General features: G+C 41.2%; 1 protein-coding gene across 1 annotated transcript; it reads left to right on the top strand.

Moving 5' to 3' along the window:
• Positions 1 to 16,060: 16,060 nt before the first annotated feature.
• Positions 16,061 to 19,601, top strand: htr1d (5-hydroxytryptamine (serotonin) receptor 1D, G protein-coupled). Its single transcript, XM_038270788.1, has one exon. It carries the CDS (start codon positions 16,612 to 16,614, stop codon positions 17,725 to 17,727), a length of 1,116 nt encoding a protein of 371 aa, XP_038126716.1. The 5' UTR covers positions 16,061 to 16,611; the 3' UTR covers positions 17,728 to 19,601.
• The last annotated feature ends 860 nt before the right edge of the window (positions 19,602 to 20,461 follow it).

Below are 20,461 nucleotides of genomic sequence, written 5' to 3' on the forward strand. Positions count from 1 at the left end.
CCTGGCTGCTTCAGAATGGCTTCCATAGTGCATGTCCGATAATGTCCTTAAAACAACCTTAAACGTTCTTTTTTTTTTAATATGCTACTCACCGGGTCATCAGCGGTGTTCAATGACGTTCCAAAAAAAGTTTCGTGAAGAAAAACCGTTCCTGTCTTGTTTTATTTAGCATTTTGTAAATCCCAGAACTATTTTTTCCGATACATCACAACCGCTTATAAACTTCCGCTTCCCATTCGAATCTGAAGCGTTGCACACTCCAGACCACTAGTTGGCGACGGTATCCTCTACCGTCAAACTCAAAGTCCAATATGTCCTCCTCAAGAATCCACCTTTCGTATTCCATTTTCAGAGTTTTTTAAAGTGTTTAACAGAGACGTTAGCACCTCGACGTCAGAGTACACAGACTGAAGCAGAAATACTTGGGCCTTGCGAAAAGACTACAACTAAGCGTAAACAGGCCCCATTTCCGTTTCCGTGGCGGAGGGATATTGACTATTCCAACAGAACTCAATGGGATTTACAAAATGCTAAATAAAACACTACAGGAACGTTTTTTTCTTTACGAAACTTTTTTTGGAACGTCATTGAACAGCGCTGACGACCCGGTGAGTAGCATATTTTAAAAAAAGAACGTTTAAGGTTGTTTTAAGGACATTATCGGACATGCACTATGGAAGCCATTCTGAAGCAGCCAGGGGGGATTCTGCATGAGCCAAATAGCAGAGACAGGACCAATTGTCAAAATGTTGGTGTCGATCATTCGATTTCATCCTGGACACTACAGAAAATGGGCTAAAAGTGTTAAAAACCGGAATTTTCCTTTAAAATAATTTAAATGAGATAAATTGAATGAGTCTGTTGCAGTTCATAGAGATAGATTACTGAAATGCATTACTAAATAAAAAATGTTTTGACATAAAGTTTCTAGCAGTACTCTAAGGACGTATTACAGGGGAACACCAGTTTTCTTACATTGGCCCCTTGAGTTTACGTTATTACATCAAGTTCTACCCACCCATATTAGTTTTGTGTCATTTGGAGCTGTTCTGAAGGTATTCCGTTTTGTAATCAAAGTAACGTCTTCCGATGGGCAACGACTTGAAGCACAAACTAAACTATTCATAATTTATCATTTAAGGCATGGCAGCGTTCATAACATGTAGGCGAATCACTGTCCCCCAGACATCCGCGGTTATATCTTTTATATTTATATATTTAAAACAAAGCATTGCGTGTATGACGTCATCCGCACGCGCCAGCTACCATTTATTCATCCTACAGATAGTTTTACTCACGTGCCTGGAAGATGTCTAGTGCTACTACCACAGATGATATCGCTCTCGAAATGGAATTGAACGATTCAGATAGCTAGCCGGTAGAGTGTAGCCGCCTGTGTTCCGGGCTCCCTGTCACAACTCCAGGCCGGCGCGCGGAGGATGTCATACACACTCTGCTTTGTTTTTCAAAAATACCATAAAGTACCATAAAGAATACATTATAAACAGTTTAGTTTGTGCCTTCAACTCGTTGCCCAAAGGAAGACGTTACTTGGATTGCAAAATCGAATATCTTCGGAACAGCTCCAAATGACACAAAACTAATATGCTTGAGTAGAACATGATGGAATAACGTAAAATTAAGGGGCCAATGTAAAAAAAAAAAACAAAAAAAAAAAAACGGTGTTCCCCTTTAAAATGAAACAAATCACACCATAAATGTAAAACCCCTTATTAAATAGATAAAAGTTATGCAAATAAAGATATGGATGTAAAAACTGTTGTCAAGCTTGTAGGATCGTGGAGGCATCAAAATATCCCAGCTGAGGTTGAGGCAGTAAATCAGTAAATCAGAATTCAACTCTTTCTGCCTATTAGGTACTTCAATACATCTAATGTTTTTAAAACTCAAATTTTGAATTATTTCTGTACAGTCAAATACTATTAGAAGTTTACAGCATTTTCTTTATTTAAATGATTGATGTCCATCAGAGCTAAGAAGGCAAATGGTGAGATGCTATTTGAATTAGTTTTTTAGGGCTGATATCAATATAAAGAACTGCATTAGAATAGTAGATATTATTGTGTCCTGTTTAGCACAAATTTGTGAATTGAATACAAATTGTAATGTGACAGATTGTCATGGCTCCTGTATGTGCGTTTGTTTTTGTTTTTGTCTCCCTTTCACCAACAGGAGGCGCCTGGTTCCGGTTCGCCTCCTCAAACACCTCCTCACGGTTACCTCTTAACGGAGTGCTCTTAGGCTGCTGATTGCCACTACCTCGATGCCAGAGTTTTTGCAAGCTTTGGTACTCTAGCCAAGCTGAGTTTTCTCTGAGTAAGACTGCGTTCTTGTCTCCCTGAGTTTTAACTTTGTTTTTTTGTCTTGGCCTCTCGGCAAACTTGACCTTTTTCGGATCTCCTCTCCCAGGAGGGATCAACTGAGTCTTAACTGAGCCAGGGATACAAACAGGAGGTTTGGATCCAGTCTCCTTTGAAGACGGTTAAATTACTCTCTGAGCAAGGGAATCATCTTCACCACGACCTGTTCAAGTACAGCAGGAAATCTGAGTGGCAATCAGTGTCTCCGTTCACCTACACCGTCCGAGTTCTGAGTAAACCCTGTTCCGCCCTCCACCGAACCAGACATACACTGGAAAACCAACACACAGATTGGAGTCAAGGATCCTTCACTTCTCTGGAAACGTGAGTCAACAATCAGATCCTCTCCTTCAAGATCAACGAATCAAATTTCCCACTGAGCCTGAACTAACAGCCTGTCTTCCCCTCGCCTTCCAGTTCCGGCTGAGCAGAGTTCAGGGAAACTCTGCACTGAGCTTAACATCTTCAATAAAATCCGTCAAACTTTTCATCCGTGTTTCTCTGTTTGGTTTCACTGCATGTGGGTCTGAGCCTTAGATAAAATCATGACAGAACACTCTGATCAAAGCGACGACCCCGCAGAAGCCATTCAGAGAGCCATTTACCAGCAGCAAACCGCCTTGTCTAGGCATGATAACACCCAGGTTGAGCTGGTAAACCAACAGACTGAATTAAACCGCCGAGTTACAGAGCTAACTGAGGCTGTGCGCTTTTCTTTCCAGGCTTCGGGCCCTGCCGGCGAGCTAGCTCCGCAGCAAGCTAGCCAGACAGTTTGTTCTCCTCCTCATTCAGAGTCTCAACTGGCTAATTCTCCCAGGTTTGATGGAGATCCCAAAAAGTTTCAAGGATTCCTTATGCAATGCATCATTCAATTCAATCACGCTCCAAGTAAGTGTCTCCAGGATTCTTCTAAGATTTCGTATATCATCTCACATCTTACAGACCGAGCTTGGGCTCAGTCTGTAAGATGTGAGATGGGCTGAGGTAAGATTGTCCTCATCATCCAATTATGGCTGCACAATTGATCAGTTTCTCAAAGAATTCAAGTTAACATTCAACCATGAAAATGACAAGACTCTAACCTCTCATGAGTTATTGAAACTTAAACAAGGACAAAGAACTGTTTCTGAATTCGCCATTGATTTCCGTATTATGGCAGCTGCCTCAGGCTGGAATGAAGCAGCTCTTAAGGGAGTTTTTTCTCAGGCCCTATGTGATTCTATCAAGGATGATTTAGCCTCCTTAAATGAGCCTGAGACTCTTGAGGAATTAATGAATCTCTCGATCCGCTTGGATAATCACATTCGAGCCCGTGCTAAAGAAAAAAGTAGCAAGATGGCTCCTACCAAGCCACCAGCAAACAGTTTTCCTGTCAGGCGGCTTGCTAATTCGTCTCTTCCTGAACCCATGCAGATTGGAAGCATTCGTTTAAGCCCTGAGCAGAAGCAGCACAGAATGCGGTCTAAGCTCTGTTTATATTGTGGTGAGGCGGGCCATTTTGTTGCCTCTTGTCCTCTGTTGGGAAAAGCCAGGGTCCACCAGTGGAGAGAGGGCTACTGGCGGACCAGAAGACTTCTCCCTCCTCACCTCATCTACTCCTCCCTGCATCTCTGCTGCTAAATAATAGATCTGTCTCCTTGTCGGCTCTGATAGATTCTGGCTGTGAACAGAATCTAATTGACTCTATTTTTGCTCAACAGATGGGAATAGAGCTTATTCCCCTACAGAATCCTCTTCGTGTTTTTGCCTTGGATGGCAGAGATCTGCCCCAAATAACTCACCAGACGACACCTCTACAACTAACAGTTTCTGGCAATCACATTGAAAACATCTCCTTTTTTGTTTTCCCTACAGCTAACTCAGCATTGACTTTTGGTTTGGAATGGCTCACAATCCCTCAATTAATTGGACCAACAGACATGTGGACTCATGGTCTGTTTATTGTCACTCACACTGTCTCAGATCTGCTGTTCCCCCAGGTTTCCAGGTTCAGGAACTCTCTTCCGTCCCTGCCGAATACCATGACCTCTCCCAGGTATTTAGTGAATCCAAAGCCTGTTCTCTGCCTTCCCACAGACCATACGATTGTGCCATAGACCTGCTTCCTGGAGCTCCTCTGCCCGGCAGTCGCCTTTTCAACATTTCCAAGCCTGAGAGAGAGGCTCTGGAAAAGTACATAAAGGAGTCTCTAGCAACCGGCATAATCCGTCCCTCCTCTTCTCCCCTTGGAGCGGGCCTCTTCTTGGAAAAAAGGATGGATTACAGAGGTTTAAACCAAATTACTGTGAAAAACAAATACCCTCTACCTCTTTTGTCTTCAGCCTTTGAACCTGTCCAAGGAGCCACTGTTTTCACTGAACTGGACCTCAGAAACGCATACCACTTTCTCCGCATCAGGCAGGGAGACGAATGGAAAACCGCCTTCAAAACTCCCATTGGACACTTTGAGTACCTGGTAATACCTTTTGGTTGAACTAATGCTCCCGCCTGCTTCCAGGCTTTGGTCAACGATGTTCTCAGAGACCTTTCAAATATTTTTGTTTTTGTTTACATTGATGACATCCTCATGTTTCTAAGAACCTTTCTGAGCATAAGATCCATGTCCGCCAGGTCCTCCAACCCCTGCTCGAGAACAAACTATTCATGAAGGCCGAGAAATCTGAATTTCACAGGCCTTCTGTTTCCTTCCTTGGATTTATCCTTGAGGACGGACAGGAAAGACCCACTCAGGAAAAAATTAAGGCTGTTTTGGACTGGCCTACTCCAGAGACTCGCAAGCAGCCCCAACACTTCCTGGGATTTGCAAATTTCTACCGAAGGTTTATCCGCAACTACAGTCAAACAGCTCTTCCTCTGACTGCTCTGACCTCTTCCAAGGTCCCCTTTGTTTGGTCCCCTGAGGCTGAAGTAGCCTTTTCCCGTCTCAAGAAACTTTTCGCTAATGCTCCTGTTCTCACTCAGCCAGATCTTTCCAGACAGTTTGTAGTGGAGGTGGACGCCTCTGATTCTGGAGTTGGAGCGGTTCTCTCCCAAGTTGCCGGTACCGATAACAAGTTACACCCCTGTGCCTTTCTCTCTCATAGACTCACTCCTGCTGAAAGAAAATATGATGTCGGAGATCGAGAACTTCTAGCCATTAAGTTGGCTCTGGAGAAATGGAGACACTGGCTAGAAGGAGCTGCACATCCGGTTCAGGTTTGGACTGATCACAAGAATCTCTCCTATATCCAATCTGCCAAAAGACTCAACCACGGCCAATCCCATTGGTCATTGTTTTTCTCCCGGTTTAACCTCTCTATCTCTTTCCGCCCTGGCTCTCGGAACGTCAAACCGGATGCCCTTTCTCGTTAGTTTTCCCCGGACAAATCTGAGGAGTCGGCTGCTCCCATCCTGCCTCCTAGCAGCTGCGTTGCAGCAGTCACCTGGGAGATTGAGGATGTTGTCAAACAGGCCCAACAGACTGAACCTGATCCTGGAACTGGGCCACCTAACAGAATCTTTGTTCCAACCTCCATCTGAGCTCGTGTAATTAACTGGACGCATTCTTCTAAGTTTTCTGCCCATCCAGGGATCAGTCGAACGGTCGCTCACATAAGTCAGCGTTTTTTGGTGGCTCTCCTTGCTGAAGGTGGATACCAGCCACCCCTTTTTCCCTCTGAAGAGGCAGACATCGGCGTACCCGCCGTCCAGCAACACATCTGCCGCTGCCGGACCTTCTGGAACCGGGCCAGGATGGCCCTGGGAAGGACATCCCAGCAGAATCGTAGGTGGGCCAATCACAGGAGGAGAGCTGCCCATTCCTATCGCCCGGGCCAGAAGGTCTGGCTCTCCACACATGACATTCTCCTTAAGTCCATGTCCAAGAAGATGTCCCCTAAGTTCATTGGTCCTTATGAGGTGGAGAGGACCATAGGGGGATCTGCCGTCCGTCTCCATCTCCCCTCCTCTCTACGCATCCACCCCACCTTCCATGTGTCCCATGTCAAGCCCGTCACATCGAGTCCCTTGTGCCAACCCGCTGAGCCCCCTCCCCCTTTGGACATTGATGGCCACGGCCTACACAGTTCGACGCATCGTCGATGCCCGTCCCCGTGGGCGTGGGTGGCAGTATCTAGTAGACTGGGAGGGCTACGGTCTCGAGGATCGCTCCTGGGTCCCGGGATCGTACATCCTTCACCCCTCCCTCATTAGGGATTTCCGCCTCTCTCAACCCTCTGGTTCCCCTGGACCGCCAGGTGGCGGTCGTTGAAGTGGGGGGTACTGTCAGGGCTCCTGGCTGTGTGTTTGTTATTGTGTTTGTCTCCCTTCCACCAACAGGAGGCGCCTGGTTCCGGTTCACCTCCTCACACACCTGCTAAAGGTTACCTCATTAACGGAGTGCTCTTAAGCTGCTGATTGCCACTACCTCGAAGCCTGAGTTTTAACTTTGTTTTTTTGCCTTTGCCTCTCAGCAGGAAGTCATCCTGCAAACTGGACCTTTTCGGACCTCCTCTCCCAGGAGGGATCAACTGAGTCTTAACTGAGCAAGGGATTCAAACAGGAGGTTTGGATCCAGTCTCTTTTGAGGACGGTTAAATTACTCTCTGAGCAAGGGAATCATCTTCACCACGACCCGTTCAAGTACAGCAGGAAATCTAAGTGCCAATCAGCGTCCTCGTTCAACTACATCGTCCGAGTTCTGGGTAAACCCTGTTCCGCCCTCCGCCGAACCAGACATACACTGGAAAACCAACACACAGATTGAAGTCAAAGATCCTTCACTTCTCTGGAAACGTGAGTCAACAATCAAATTCTCTCCTTCAAGATCAACGAATCAAATTTCCCACTGAGCCTGAGCTAACAGCCTGTCTTCCCCTCGCCTTCCAGTTCTGGCTGAGCAGAGTTCAGGGAAACTCTGCACTGAGCTTAACATCTTCCATAAAATCCGTCAAACTTTTTATCCGTGTCTCTCTGTTTGGTTTCACTGCATGTGGGTCCGAGCCTTAGATAAAATCATGACACAGATTTTTTTATATCAGTGAACTGCCCACCATCATCCAAACAAAGAGATACTGTTGTTAAAAAGCTGGTGATTTACAGCATAGTTTCATATTGCAGATACTCTTTAGGAAATAATTTTCACCGTCTGACGTAAACTTGCCACCAGATTAAAAAGTTTTTAGGTAAAAATAAAGGTAATGCTGGTCAGCAATTTTATTTTACCCATGATTTTGATTGGTTTTAAACTCTCTAGATGGTGTGTATTAGTTTATATGTATTTTCCCTAATTTGTAGTTTTCAGTAATTTGGCAACACTCCTTTTGAATTTGAAAGCTCTACTGACAACCTGTTTACAATCCAGCTTATATCTGTGTTTTTTAGCATCTTGTTTAACAGTGTGTAACTGTATAAAATGCTGGCATCACATAATGCTGCTGACGTACAAAGAAAAATGTTATCCCATGCATTTCTTTTGAATTTGTAACTAAGCTAAGTCAGACAATCATTTGTGTGTTAGAGTGTCTTTTGATGTCAGCATTGCATTTGCCTGCCTTGCTGTGATCATAACCCTGTGGCCTTTTCCATCGCTGTCAGGCAGCACACACGTCTTTGATGAGGTAAAAACCAGCAGCTATTTAAATGCCACAGAGCAAGCTGGGAGCAGAAGAGATTTATTTTTCTTATACATGTATTTTGGTCTGAAAAGGCTTTGAATTTATTACTTCTACATATAAATATTTAGCCTGTAGGAGGTAAAGAATTTCATCCTTTAAAGTTTTGTTTTCCCTGTTTTAAAGTTTTTAAAGATCAAATAAAACTATCGAATGAGTTGGTTTTTTTTAAACTTTAAAACTATAAATGTTTCAAAATATTTTCATTCTGCTAATTGTTTTCATTATTCTCCATAAATGATCCTGGTACTTGGAGGTCATGATATTCAGTTCAGTTAGTAGAAATCCTTTTTTTGTATTGATATCACAAATCAAAAATGTTATGGGAGAATTAAGTATTTTGGCAATTCTTCATCTTTAGCGAGCTTGTCTCAACAGTGGAGAGGAAGGTTTTTGCTTTCATGTAAAGTACTCTTATCAGAACCACAACACCAAATTTAAGCCAAAGTCAGTTGGTCTTCCTCAAACAGACACCAAAGATACAAATAGAGTGGTGCTATTGGCAATGGATAGAAAACTATAACTGTAAATATAACTGTCGCATAGTGAAAGTGGGATGACAGGACACAGGGCAACCACCTCAACAGCAGCTTAGGCTTTTACTGTAGGAACATAGTACGGCATGACTTATTTTACTTTGAAGTGGCATAGTCAAGTTATATGCCTAAACATGAAAAGAGATCAAAAAATAATTGATCATTATAAAATAAGATAAAATACACCAAGTGATTGTCTAGATGGTGTTTGGTTATTTTTGAGCCGAAATAGAATTTCTGCACAGGGCAAGATGAGCAGACTTAAACAGACGTTTGCACAATGCACTGGCAATACTGTTGAGCTACTAGAAAGATAGAGACAAATGAAGCAGCTACTTAATGGTGCGCAACTGAGTCTAATTGTCCTGAAGTGCCGCACGGAAAAATTACAGCTCAACTTGGTTGAAAACCAACCAGATTAACAGCAACTCCAAATTCGAGTGAATCCTCTGCAGATAGAAGAACATCAAAGAGAAAGACAATTCCCGCTCCTATCAAATACAAGCAGAGAAAAAAATCACCGGGGAAAGAAATACTAGAATGAACGACAAGTCAAACTGACCGACCAACAATCAATTACTGATTATTCAATAATAAGTCAATCGATCAATCTATTGCTTGTACTTAGATTAGAAAATTAACATAGCATTGCTATCATTAGCATCAGTATTAGCAAGGGTGTATAATTAGCATCAATCAACCCTGCAGCGAGAATCTAAACACCTCCACAGTTTAAGCTCCTGCTTAAACAAACAGCAACATTCTTACTGTATTCAAGCACTTTTTGATTTTTTTCGGTGTGCTTTTTCACACATCATTGACTTTTATTCATAATTTTTGCAGCTGGAAGCCCCACATTTACTCATCTCCATTGCTTTGGCTTGTTTAGCAACTAATCTTGAAATGCACTTCCATATCGGTGTGTTTTTGCGCCGCGTTTAAATTTGATTACTGCTGCGGTTTATGGAATGAGAATGTTAATTTCACTGCCAAGCTGCTGCCATTCACTGTCTGAAAGCTGTAAAAGATGAAATTTTATTTTGTATGTACTCTGTGTATACAAAATTAATAAAATAGAAGTTAATAAAAGTTTTCTAAGTCTAGGTCTACATGTAGTCCCATGCACATTGTGCATTTGGTCTTAAGGTATTGCTATATTAGCGATACATAGAAAAGCTTTATTTTTTAACAATTTAACCAATAACCAATAGGTTTAATCTCTTTAATCTCAATTTAAGCAGATTAAATTGGCATAGTCATGTTATTTGACGTATCAGGACTTGCTTTATGTAACCTTATTTTATTATGATCAACATTTTTTGTTCTGTTTTGTATAGGCTTTAATGTGACTATGCACCTTTAAGCCAGACTTTAAGTGTTCCAGCTCCTCTTATTAAAGCTGAAGGAATTGTGTGAAAATTATTTGAGTTTGGCTGGAGTGCAATATATTGGACAAAACACCATGCTGTTTTTATATATGTGATCACAGAATAAAAGTTGACGTGTTCATTTTAATGCGCTTAACTGACAGGAAACAATATATTTTTTCCTCACCAACTAGAACTGATAAAGGAATAATTGGTAATTGACTGATTTGTCAGAAAAGTATTTTAACATATATACATGTCATACAGTCTATTATAGTAGGTCTATGAAAATTTCTGTCTGAGGTTAGTTGAGATTCAGTTAGCAGAGACCCTTAACTCATATTTCCTCTTTTTGGTGTTCTGCTGAATGAAACATCTTATCCTTTGTCTCTTAAGCCCCTTAAATAAATAAAAAATATTCCATGTCTGTAAGAACTTCAGTCAAATACTACAGCATAATGACCTCTCGCTGCCATAATTAGCTCAAAGATGTTTTGCTGTTCTGTCAGTAAACAACTGTATGCATATATGGAGTTTTTCAAGGCTGTTCTTCCCTTTTGAACATTCTCTCATTTTATCACATCAAAACTACAACATTTGATGTAGAATGTCACTTTAGGTGATTGGAAAGAAAACTATGCAAATTTCAATTCAATAAAAAAAATGATTTGTGCAACTTATTTGCTTAAAAGATATGTCAGAAATAATAATATGCTGTCTACTATTGTAGCTCTTGTTGCTTACTGTGGCTGTTGTCCTGCTGCAAGATGAAGCTCAACATCAGTAGTGGAGTTTTTACACCCAACAAGTTTTCTCCCGGGGTTAACTATGAATTCCTTCTTTATCTTTTAATGAACTTCAACAAACTTCTCTGTCCCCTGAGGATGTTATTTTAAGAATTATGCATAGTTTTTATTTTCTATCATACAGGTTTTTAGGGTTTGCTAAAAGGTTCTGTTTCAGTCTAATCTGAGCAGACCCCACCTTGGCTTTGGCGTCTGGAAGATTTGTGGCAAACTTCCAACGGGACCTCTGATTTCCCTTCAACAGTGGCTATCGTATAACAGTTGACAGAGTTGACAGATGATAGGAAGGTAGATGAGGGTTTAATAACTTATAAGTGGATACTGTTTATGATTTAGGAGATATCTCAGACCAAATGGTTGAGTGGTCTATCACACATAATGTTCAACTTGTCATATTGAACATTACATTATGTTGCTGACATTTGCGTAGACTTAAAGGTATAGTGGAGGATTTCCACAAATTTTTGAAAAGACCCACCCTCTCCACTTTTAAAAAAAGTGCACATGCACCACCCTGCACCCTTAACCCCTAAATCCCTCAATCACTATATATAGCGGGGACTATATAGTGGACTTTATAGCAAACTCAGTTAACTGACCGTTCGGACAGATGATCACTGCTTTTTACCCCCCGTTGGTCATGTACCTCCTCCTCCACCGCGCAGTGCCTGCGTCATCTTTGTTAATAGTCGCCACTGTTGGGTAACGGCAGCCTATGGTGACCGCGGGCCACTGTGACAACAAATCCCACAATGCTTTGCAAGGAGAGCTCTCTGCGCAAACCATTCCAGGAAATATCTCCCTTTCTTTTCTTCTCATACACTTCGTAGATACTTTTTCTCTTACGACCCCTGGCCATTTTTAAAGAACTGTGGAGAGAAAGGTGAGCTTCAATGACAGTCTGAAACCGTAGCTCACCACAGATGTACACCTGAAAGTGCGCATGCGCAGAAAAAGATAGCCAATGGGAACGAGCACGTAGGACTGCCTTTCTTTAACATATCACCAGAATGATTGACAATTAGGAGGACCACTTATTTACATGATCCACTCAGTAATAAATGATCGTCTTTTATTCCTCCTTAATATTTTTACGAGGTACTGTGTAATACCAGAAGGAAGTGTCAAGAGAGTAATGAATCCAATTAATTTGATTAGCTGTCTAATAAAATATTTAAATTCAATTTAGCTGTCATACCCAAGGGAAAATAGCATCCTCAAAAAAGAAGAGGTCTGTAAAGGCTTGATAAATGAGGTAATTTGCCAGTATTATCAGAAACAAACATTAAAAGGACTGAACAGGGAAACATTTCATCACAGCATGAAACAGAATAGTTTTACTGCAGTTGTTATTTAATAACTTTTTAGCTCATTGATGTGCAAAAAGCAACACTCCCGAAAGAAAACTTTATACCAATGATAATGTTTTGATTTAATCACAAACTTCTCAGATATTCAGTTGGGGAAAAAAAGATTTGAGACTGAAAACAAAAACTGTGTGCACTGTAATAGGAAGAGAGAGAGACATACATTATTTGTCATTTTGTGCACATAGTGTATACAAAAAGAAATTTTGTTTAGTACAGCTCTCAAGACATTTTCATTTTTTGTGTAGCCATGATAAAGGTAAGCAGCAATAATAATGTAAACATACAACTGTATGTTAGTTACAGTTCCAGCATTCAGTTTAGTTTTTTTTTTAAGCTCATTTTATACAACATTTAAGTCTATTTCCAGAGTGCAGCAGGGAAAACAGTCCGTGGTGGGAGTGTGAGTGGTCATTGATGATGTTACGGGCAGACACGCAGCGCTGGGATTAAATGTCTTTAATGGAGGGAACAGGAGCCCCGCTGATCCTCTCTGCTGTTCTTACTACTCTCCTCACCTTCTTCCAGTCTGAGACGCTGCAGCCTTCACACCACACAGTGAGACAGCTCTCCATGGTGCTTCTGTGGAAGATTTTTAGGATGGGTGGGGGTAGGTGAGCTCTCCTCATCCTCCGCAAGAAGTACATGCGCTTTTGTGCCCTTTTGATCAGTGAGGTGGTGCTTAGTCCAGTTGAGGTTAACTGTGATGTGATGAATTCTGTGCTGCTGATCACCTCTACAGCTGAGCTGTTGATGAACAGTGGAACTTGGTTAGGCCGGTAATCTCCATTATGTTGTGTTTTTTTTTTAGAATGTTTGTTAATAAAAAAAAAAGAAAGTCAAAATAGGTATTTAGTGCTATAAAAATAGTTTACATCAGTACATTTCCATCCATCCATCATTTTTCGCTTATTCTGTCAGGGTCAAAGTGGTGCCGGTGCTCCAGCAGTTTATAAGTGAGACAACCATGAACACACACACACACCTAAGGAGAGTTTAGAGATGCCCATTATGCCAGATGTAGCCAGATGTAAAAAATTTCCATAATTGTCTCATCAGTCCACAAAATAATTTCCCAAATGTCTTCAGTTTTAGAGGGTCAATGTACCGTATTTTCACGACCATAAGGCGCACCGGACTAAAAGGCGCACTCTCAGTTATGTGTCCAATTTCTGTATTTAACACACACATAAGGCGCACCGGACTATAGGGCGCGTTTTTTATATACAGGTACAAGTCCTCTACTACCTTTAAATACCTCTACTGCGTATTTAAAAATACAGCGGGGGCAAAACTGAGTATGACTGTGCTTTATTCATGTATTTATTACAAAGTATTAATCAAACCTGGCAGCTGGCCGTGAGACAGACCCATCGCAGATGACACAGCGCTGTGGTCACTCCTAAATTAACTTAAAATCCTGAAACCTGCTGACGGAATATGTTCGCTTTTATTGCCGGTATCCTGGTGCCTGCAGCTAAAATTATTTAGATGAAAAACACCTGCCAGCAGCCGCGGTGAACCCCAGGCTGCCCAGCCTACAGGCTGCTGATGAAGAGATTTCTGCTGTCAGCGCACCGCTGGTATGTGGGGGTCTGAGCGCCTCCGACAGAAATAGATAATCTGGATGAACTGAGTGCAATTATTAAGTTTTCAGGTGGACTTTCTCACTTAAAAACATATTAAAACTACTTTATTCCCACTGATCACAGCAAATATAGCTGCAAGATTTAGATTATTTAGATGAAAAACACCTGCCAGCAGCCGTGGTGAACGAAAGGATTTCTCCTGTCGGCGCACCGCTGGTATGTGGGGGTCTGAGCGCCTCCGACAGAAATAGATAATCTGGATGAACTGACTGCAATTATTAAGTTTTCAGGTGGACTTTCTCACTTAAAAACATATTAAAACTACTTTATTCCCACTGATCACAGCAAATATAGCTGCAAGATTTAGATTATTTAGATGAAAAAACACCTGCAAGCCACCGCGATGAAGAGGAGGAGACGCGCCGGGGCTGCTGTTGAATTAAGTTTTCAGGGAGAAAAATACAGCGGGAGCAAAACTGAGTATGATTGTGCTTTATTCGTGTATTTATTACAAAGTATTAATCAAACCCATCAAAGTCATCATCCTCTGTTTCTGAATAAAACAGCTGCGCTAAATTAGACATGCCAGTTTCCCCTTCTTCGCTGTCAGTCACTTTCCGTGCAGCGCAGCTCCTCAGAAATAATGCCGGCTTTTGCGAAAGCTTGAACAACAGAGCCAGCAGACACGTTAGTCCAAGCATCTACAATCCATCCGCAAACTGTGGCGTAATCTGCCCGGCGCTGCCTTCTTATCCTGAAACTGTGGTCTCCGTCTGTCATCCATCGCTCCCACGCCGCTCGCAGCCTTACTTCGAACGGCTGCTTCACACCGATGTCGAGCGGTTGAAGCTCCTTTGTCAGACCCCCGGGATAACGGCGAGCACAGCGTTCATTTGATTCACCTTTTTTTCACATCGGCTGTGAGATGGGCACGCAGCGATGGTGATGCGTGGAAAAAACCACCTAGTCTTCTCACATACACCTGTCTCAGCCACTTTCATCATCTCCTCATCCATCCATCCAGCCTTTTCCATTTGCGTTAATATCATATGTCATCAGAGCGCTGTCTGTCTCGCTGTCAGCTCCCAGATCAGCTTCTCTGATTGGTTGATGCGGCGCGTCCAGCAGCAAAACTTCAATTTTTCCATCTCGAGCAGCAGAAGCGCGTTGGCGGCGCTTCAGATGCTTAAACGCTCCCGACGTGCTGCACCAAAATGCGCTGCGGGACCTTTTGCTGCACCTATATGCGCGTCAACCATTGACTTTGCATGTAAACACGCTGCTTCTGCTGCACCTGCTGGGTCCGGTTTACAGCGATGTCGAGCAGCGTTAATTTGTTTCCCCATGTTTTTCACATCAGCTGTGAGATGGGCACGCATGGAGTTACATATTAACAGCGATGGTGATGGGTGGAAAAAAAACACCTGGCCTCCTTACATTCAGCCACTCTTTCATCATCTCCTCAATGAGGTGGTCTCAAAAGTCGCAGTTACAACACACATAAGGCGCACCGCACCATAGGGCGCACCGCACATTTTGAGGAAAAAAAAAAGACGTTTAAGTGCGCCTTATAGTTGTGAAAATACGGTAAGCCTTTTTTCCCTTATTTTCTTCAGCTCTTGGAAATTTGCCGTAGAAGCCGTTTTTACCCAATCTCTCTTTCCTATGATCGAATCATAAACTCTGACCTCAACTAAGGGAAGTGAGGCCTGCCGAGCCTTAGATCTTGTACTTTGTTCCATGTTAATATCCTGGATGAGATGCTGTTGTAGTCTTGGAGTACTTTTGGGAGGCTGGATACTGGATAATGACTGACTGTGATCAATTTAAGTACCAGAGTCTTAATATTCATGTAATATTTTTTTCCAGGCTGATAAATAGCATTTGCTTTGTTTATCATCTGATTGATGCCGACATGATATGGTGCTATTTTATATTATTGTAGCCTGCTTCCTAATTAGAAGGGTTCTGTTTAAGCAATTTATTGAATATTCAGGGTGACATCCTGTATTCATGGTGTACTGTAGCCTTTAAAATCAAATTCATATTTGATTATTACAGTTCTAGATTTATTAATGGGATGGTTGCTTTCTTCATATTGGATCAGGTTAGTTTAGATCTTTCATTTTTCATCATTTATGTTATTCTCTAAAGTCTTCATACTGTATGTGACAAAAAGGAAACACATTTCTGCAACACTGTACTGTAGGTGGTTTGTTTCTGTATGTTTTTATGTATAAAAATAAAAGGAATAGACAACAATGTCTAATATATTCTCTCTCTCTCTTTGTTTCGTGTAGAAAATTTATGCAGCACTGGATTACAGTCACTCTAAACATCTAAACATCTAAACAGAACACGGATACTTCTGCTGAAACCTTCCTGGATAATCAGTGCAGTGAAGAGGAGAAATTAATGGACACAAGTTCTAGTCTTGCACATTAGAAAAAGGCTTTTCTTATCTTTTTATTTTAGAAAAGTTGTGCATAATGGCCCAAAATCCCACTGGACTCTGAAGAGCTTTTTATGAAGAGGCTCTATCACTGAAACACTTTTGACATTATTAATGCAATCCTGACATTTTTTTCTTCAAAGCCTCATCGAAAGAGTCTGATATTAGACAAAAAGAACTCAGACGACTTCATGCAGACTTCAGAAGAAAAGATAAAAGTGAGACCTCTTCATCTCTCATCATCGTCTTCCAGTATTCAGCTCCTCACTGGGCTTTTTGTTGAAGATGAGAAACCCATTTATGACTCTGAGAAATTGCACATCCTGGCATTAAGGTATCATGATCCGCTGGCTGCTTGTAGAGGATGAGATCATCTGAATACAAAGTTTGATTTTTTTTCTGGGGAGAAATGGTGAACTGGAGCTCGTAGATCATCAGGATTCTTAGTGATGAACTAAAATCATGGACAACATCACAGGTAATAACACTACAACTCCATCTTGGAATGAGGCCACACTCCTCAGCCTTCAGGTCTCGCTCTACGTGGTGTTAGCAGTCGTCACCCTGGTAACCGCTCTCTCAAATGCCTTCGTCATAGCCACCATCTTTCTGACCAGAAAGCTCCACACACCTGCCAACTTCCTCATAGGCTCTCTCGCCATCACAGACCTGCTGGTGTCTATCTTGGTCATGCCCATAAGCATAGTGTATACCGTAACAAAAACCTGGTCGCTGGGACAGATTGTTTGTGACATCTGGCTCTCATCTGATATCACCTTCTGCACTGCCTCCATTTTGCATCTGTGTGTTATTGCCCTGGACCGCTACTGGGCCATTACAGATGCACTGGAGTACTCCAAGCACCGCACCATGCGTAGGGCGGGGATGATGGTTGGGGTTGTTTGGGTGATTTCTATTTCTATTTCCATGCCTCCACTTTTCTGGCGGCAGGCCAAAGCGCAGGGGGAGCTTACAGAGTGTGTAGTGAATACAGAGAAGATCTCTTACACCCTATATTCCACCTTCGGTGCCTTCTACGTTCCCACAGTGCTTCTCATCATCCTCTATGGAAGGATCTACGTTGCTGCCCGCTCTCGTATTTTCAAGACCCCATCATCCGGGAAGCGCTTCACAACGGCACAGCTCATCCAGACATCTGCAGGCTCCTCTCTCTGTTCTCTTAATTCTGCCTCCCACCAGGAAGCACACCTACACTCTGGCAATGCAGGAGGTATTGGGGGTGGAGGGGGAGGCTCGCCTGTGTTCATGAACAGTGTTAAAGTGAAGCTGGCAGACAGCGTGCTGGAGAGGAAACGTCTGTGTGCGGCACGGGAGAGAAAAGCCACCAAGACGCTGGGCATTATTCTGGGAGCGTTCATCATCTGTTGGCTCCCATTTTTTGTCAGCACACTCGTCAGCGCGATATGTACAAGCTGTTGGTTCAGTCCGGTGCTGTTCGATGTCTTCACATGGCTGGGATACCTAAACTCACTAATCAACCCTGTCATCTACACCGTGTTCAATGACGACTTTAAGCAGGCCTTTCAGAAGCTCATTAAATGCAGACAGAGCTTTTAGGAGGTAGAACCGGATAAAACTGGCAAACCCTAAAAAAATGGGTAGATGAATAGAAGAAAGGACAATGAAAATAGTATAAGTATATCTAAATAGACTTGAAACTGAATTTATTTCAGTGATTTAACTTACAAACTGAACTCATGTTTTAAATAGACGTATTGCATAAAGAGTTTCCAGCCATTATTTTTCTTTGTTTTGATGATTCTGGCTTAAAGCTCATGAAAAACCCAAATTCAATTTGTTACATTACATATTGAAATACATTATATATTAGGTTTCTACCAAAGATGTGAGCTTTCTTACAGTATGTCCATGCACCATGCAGTTTATGCACTCATATTTGGTTGGGGCTCCTTTTGCATTAAATACTGATGATCAGCCTGTGAATCTGTTTAAGTTTTCCAAAGGGTTTTCTTGCTTTATGGCCCTCTGCACCTCTGATATATCCCATTTTCCCATAAAAAGACTGTACTTTTGCTTGGACCAGTCAGCTGGATAATTAAGGACAAAGGTCATTAAAGCATCTTCTGGTATCTTAGACAACGTGAATAGTTTCCAAGTCCTCAGTAAACATTTTTATTAGTGTACCTATAAAGCTTACCAGCAGAGGGGAGAATAAGGAGGTCCTAAATATCCAGTTAGACATCGATACTGACTTTAATTCTTAATTTAAATTTTTAAACTCTCAAATATTACTTTTATTAGCCATAAAGATTCTTGATTCTTGAAAATGTAGATTCACCTTTTTGAAAAAAGATTTTGTATGGAGTTATTTTGTGTTTTTATGAAGTTCTATAAAAAAGCTATCTGAAATGGGAAATCATTTTGAAAGTAAAATAAATATATTGGAAAGAAAAACTTTTTTTATTATTTTTTTTAATTTGATAAAAAAAAAAAATTGACACCATAATTCAGGCCTCATAATCACCAAGTCCCAGCTTATTCTTTTTTTGAACCTAAGGTGTTGGTGATGTGTTGCTCGTCAGCAGTTGACAAGCAATACAAGGAAACAAAAATAATAAACATGGTTTCACCCTGTGACACATAAATCCTCTCCAGAGTGTCCCCGCAGTCAAGAACATGGCTGTTAGGTTAACTGGTATCTCTGTCCCAGTGACCGCCAGACATAGGTGGGATCGGCAGGTGAAGACGATAGATGACTATACAAATGAAAACCCCAGAGGATTCAAAACAATCAGAAACATTAAGGTCATTAGAAAGATGTTTTACTGTTAACAACATAGTAGATAAATCATTGATAATTTGATTTAACCCCTAAAGATACTATACATATACATTCACTCAGCACCTCCCATTGCTTTCACAGACTTGCCTGAACAATCAGAACAGGGATTAAAATTTCAATTGCTGCAGAGAAACTGAGAAGCCAATAATATGGCAAGAATATGTCATTTAAAGAATATTCCTTGCAACATTCTGTGGTCACAAAGAGCCATTAAGCTACAAGACAGATGCTTTTTGCACCATTTTTCCTCTTTCTCATACAAATTACTTTTACAGTTTTGTTTAATAGTTTACCTTATATTTTTGATACAATAAAACTTTACCTGGTCTGATTTATTTTAAGGACATTGAGTACAGGTAGGTCATGATGTTAGGAGCTGCTTTATATTTTGTTTGACAGGTGGCACAGCTCTGTGACAATGACTGCTGTTCTTCTTAAATATTAATTTTTTTTACTTTTAGTTTTTACATTTCAGAATTTGACCCACCCAAATTTGGAACATTATTTCAACCTTAAAAAACTCACAAAAGAAGGAAGGCAATTAATAGAGTTTTATTGAAACAGCTTGTGCTTCTCTTCCACTATGGTTGGGAATTCATAAGAATTTCACAATTCTGACTCCTTTATCGATTCTATGCAACAATTAGATTCCTTATAAATTCTCATATTGATCCTGTGAAACAATGAACATAGGTAAGTGCACGGTGACCTTTCTCTACCTTCGCCTGGGACATTATATTTCTGCCTGCCTCAGTGAAAACAGAAGGCAAGGCTACCCATCTCCTCACAGACATCTAAATCTAATGGAGAAGGCAACCGTTTAATGAAAAAGCATTACTGTACAATTTCAGGAAATAAACTAATCTCTCCCTGATTTAAATAAACGAGCGTCACCTTTCTCTCGCTCCCTGAACTATCCAAATTAGGTTTAATTTAATTAAATTAGAGGTAGGAAACTTGTTTTATTTTCATATGGCATCTGATTTACTAGGAACCACATTAAGCACAGCCAGTGATATATATACAGGTGCTGGTCATAAAATTAGAATATCATGAAAAAGTAGATTGATTTCAGTAATTCCATTTAAAAAGTGAAACTTGTATATTATATTCATACATTACATACAAACTCATATATTTCAGATGTTTATTTTGTTTAATTTTGATGATTACAAATGACAACAAATGAAAATCTCAAATTCATCATATCAGAAAATTTGAATATTGTGAAAAGGTTCAAAATTGATGGCCCCTGGTGCCACACTCTAATCAGCTAATTAACTCAAACCACCTGCAAAAGCCTTTAAATGGTCTTTCAGTCTAGTTCTATAGGCTACACAATCATGGGGAAGACTGCTGACTTGACAGTTGTCCAAAAGACGACCATCGACACCTTGCACAAGGAGGGCAAGACACAAAAGGTCATCGCTAAAGAGGCTGGCTGTTCACAGAGCTCAGTGTCCAAGCACATTAATAGAGAGGCGAAGG

Source organism: Cyprinodon tularosa, unplaced genomic scaffold, assembly GCF_016077235.1.
Source record: "Cyprinodon tularosa strain WSP-4 unplaced genomic scaffold, ASM1607723v1 ctg778, whole genome shotgun sequence".
Lineage (NCBI taxonomy): Eukaryota > Metazoa > Chordata > Actinopteri > Cyprinodontiformes > Cyprinodontidae > Cyprinodon > Cyprinodon tularosa.

Bases quoted from the DNA above. Each gene is read 5' to 3' on its own strand.
- htr1d (XM_038270788.1), top strand. From the start codon at position 16,612: ATGGACAACATCACAGGTAATAACACTACAACTCCATCTTGGAATGAG.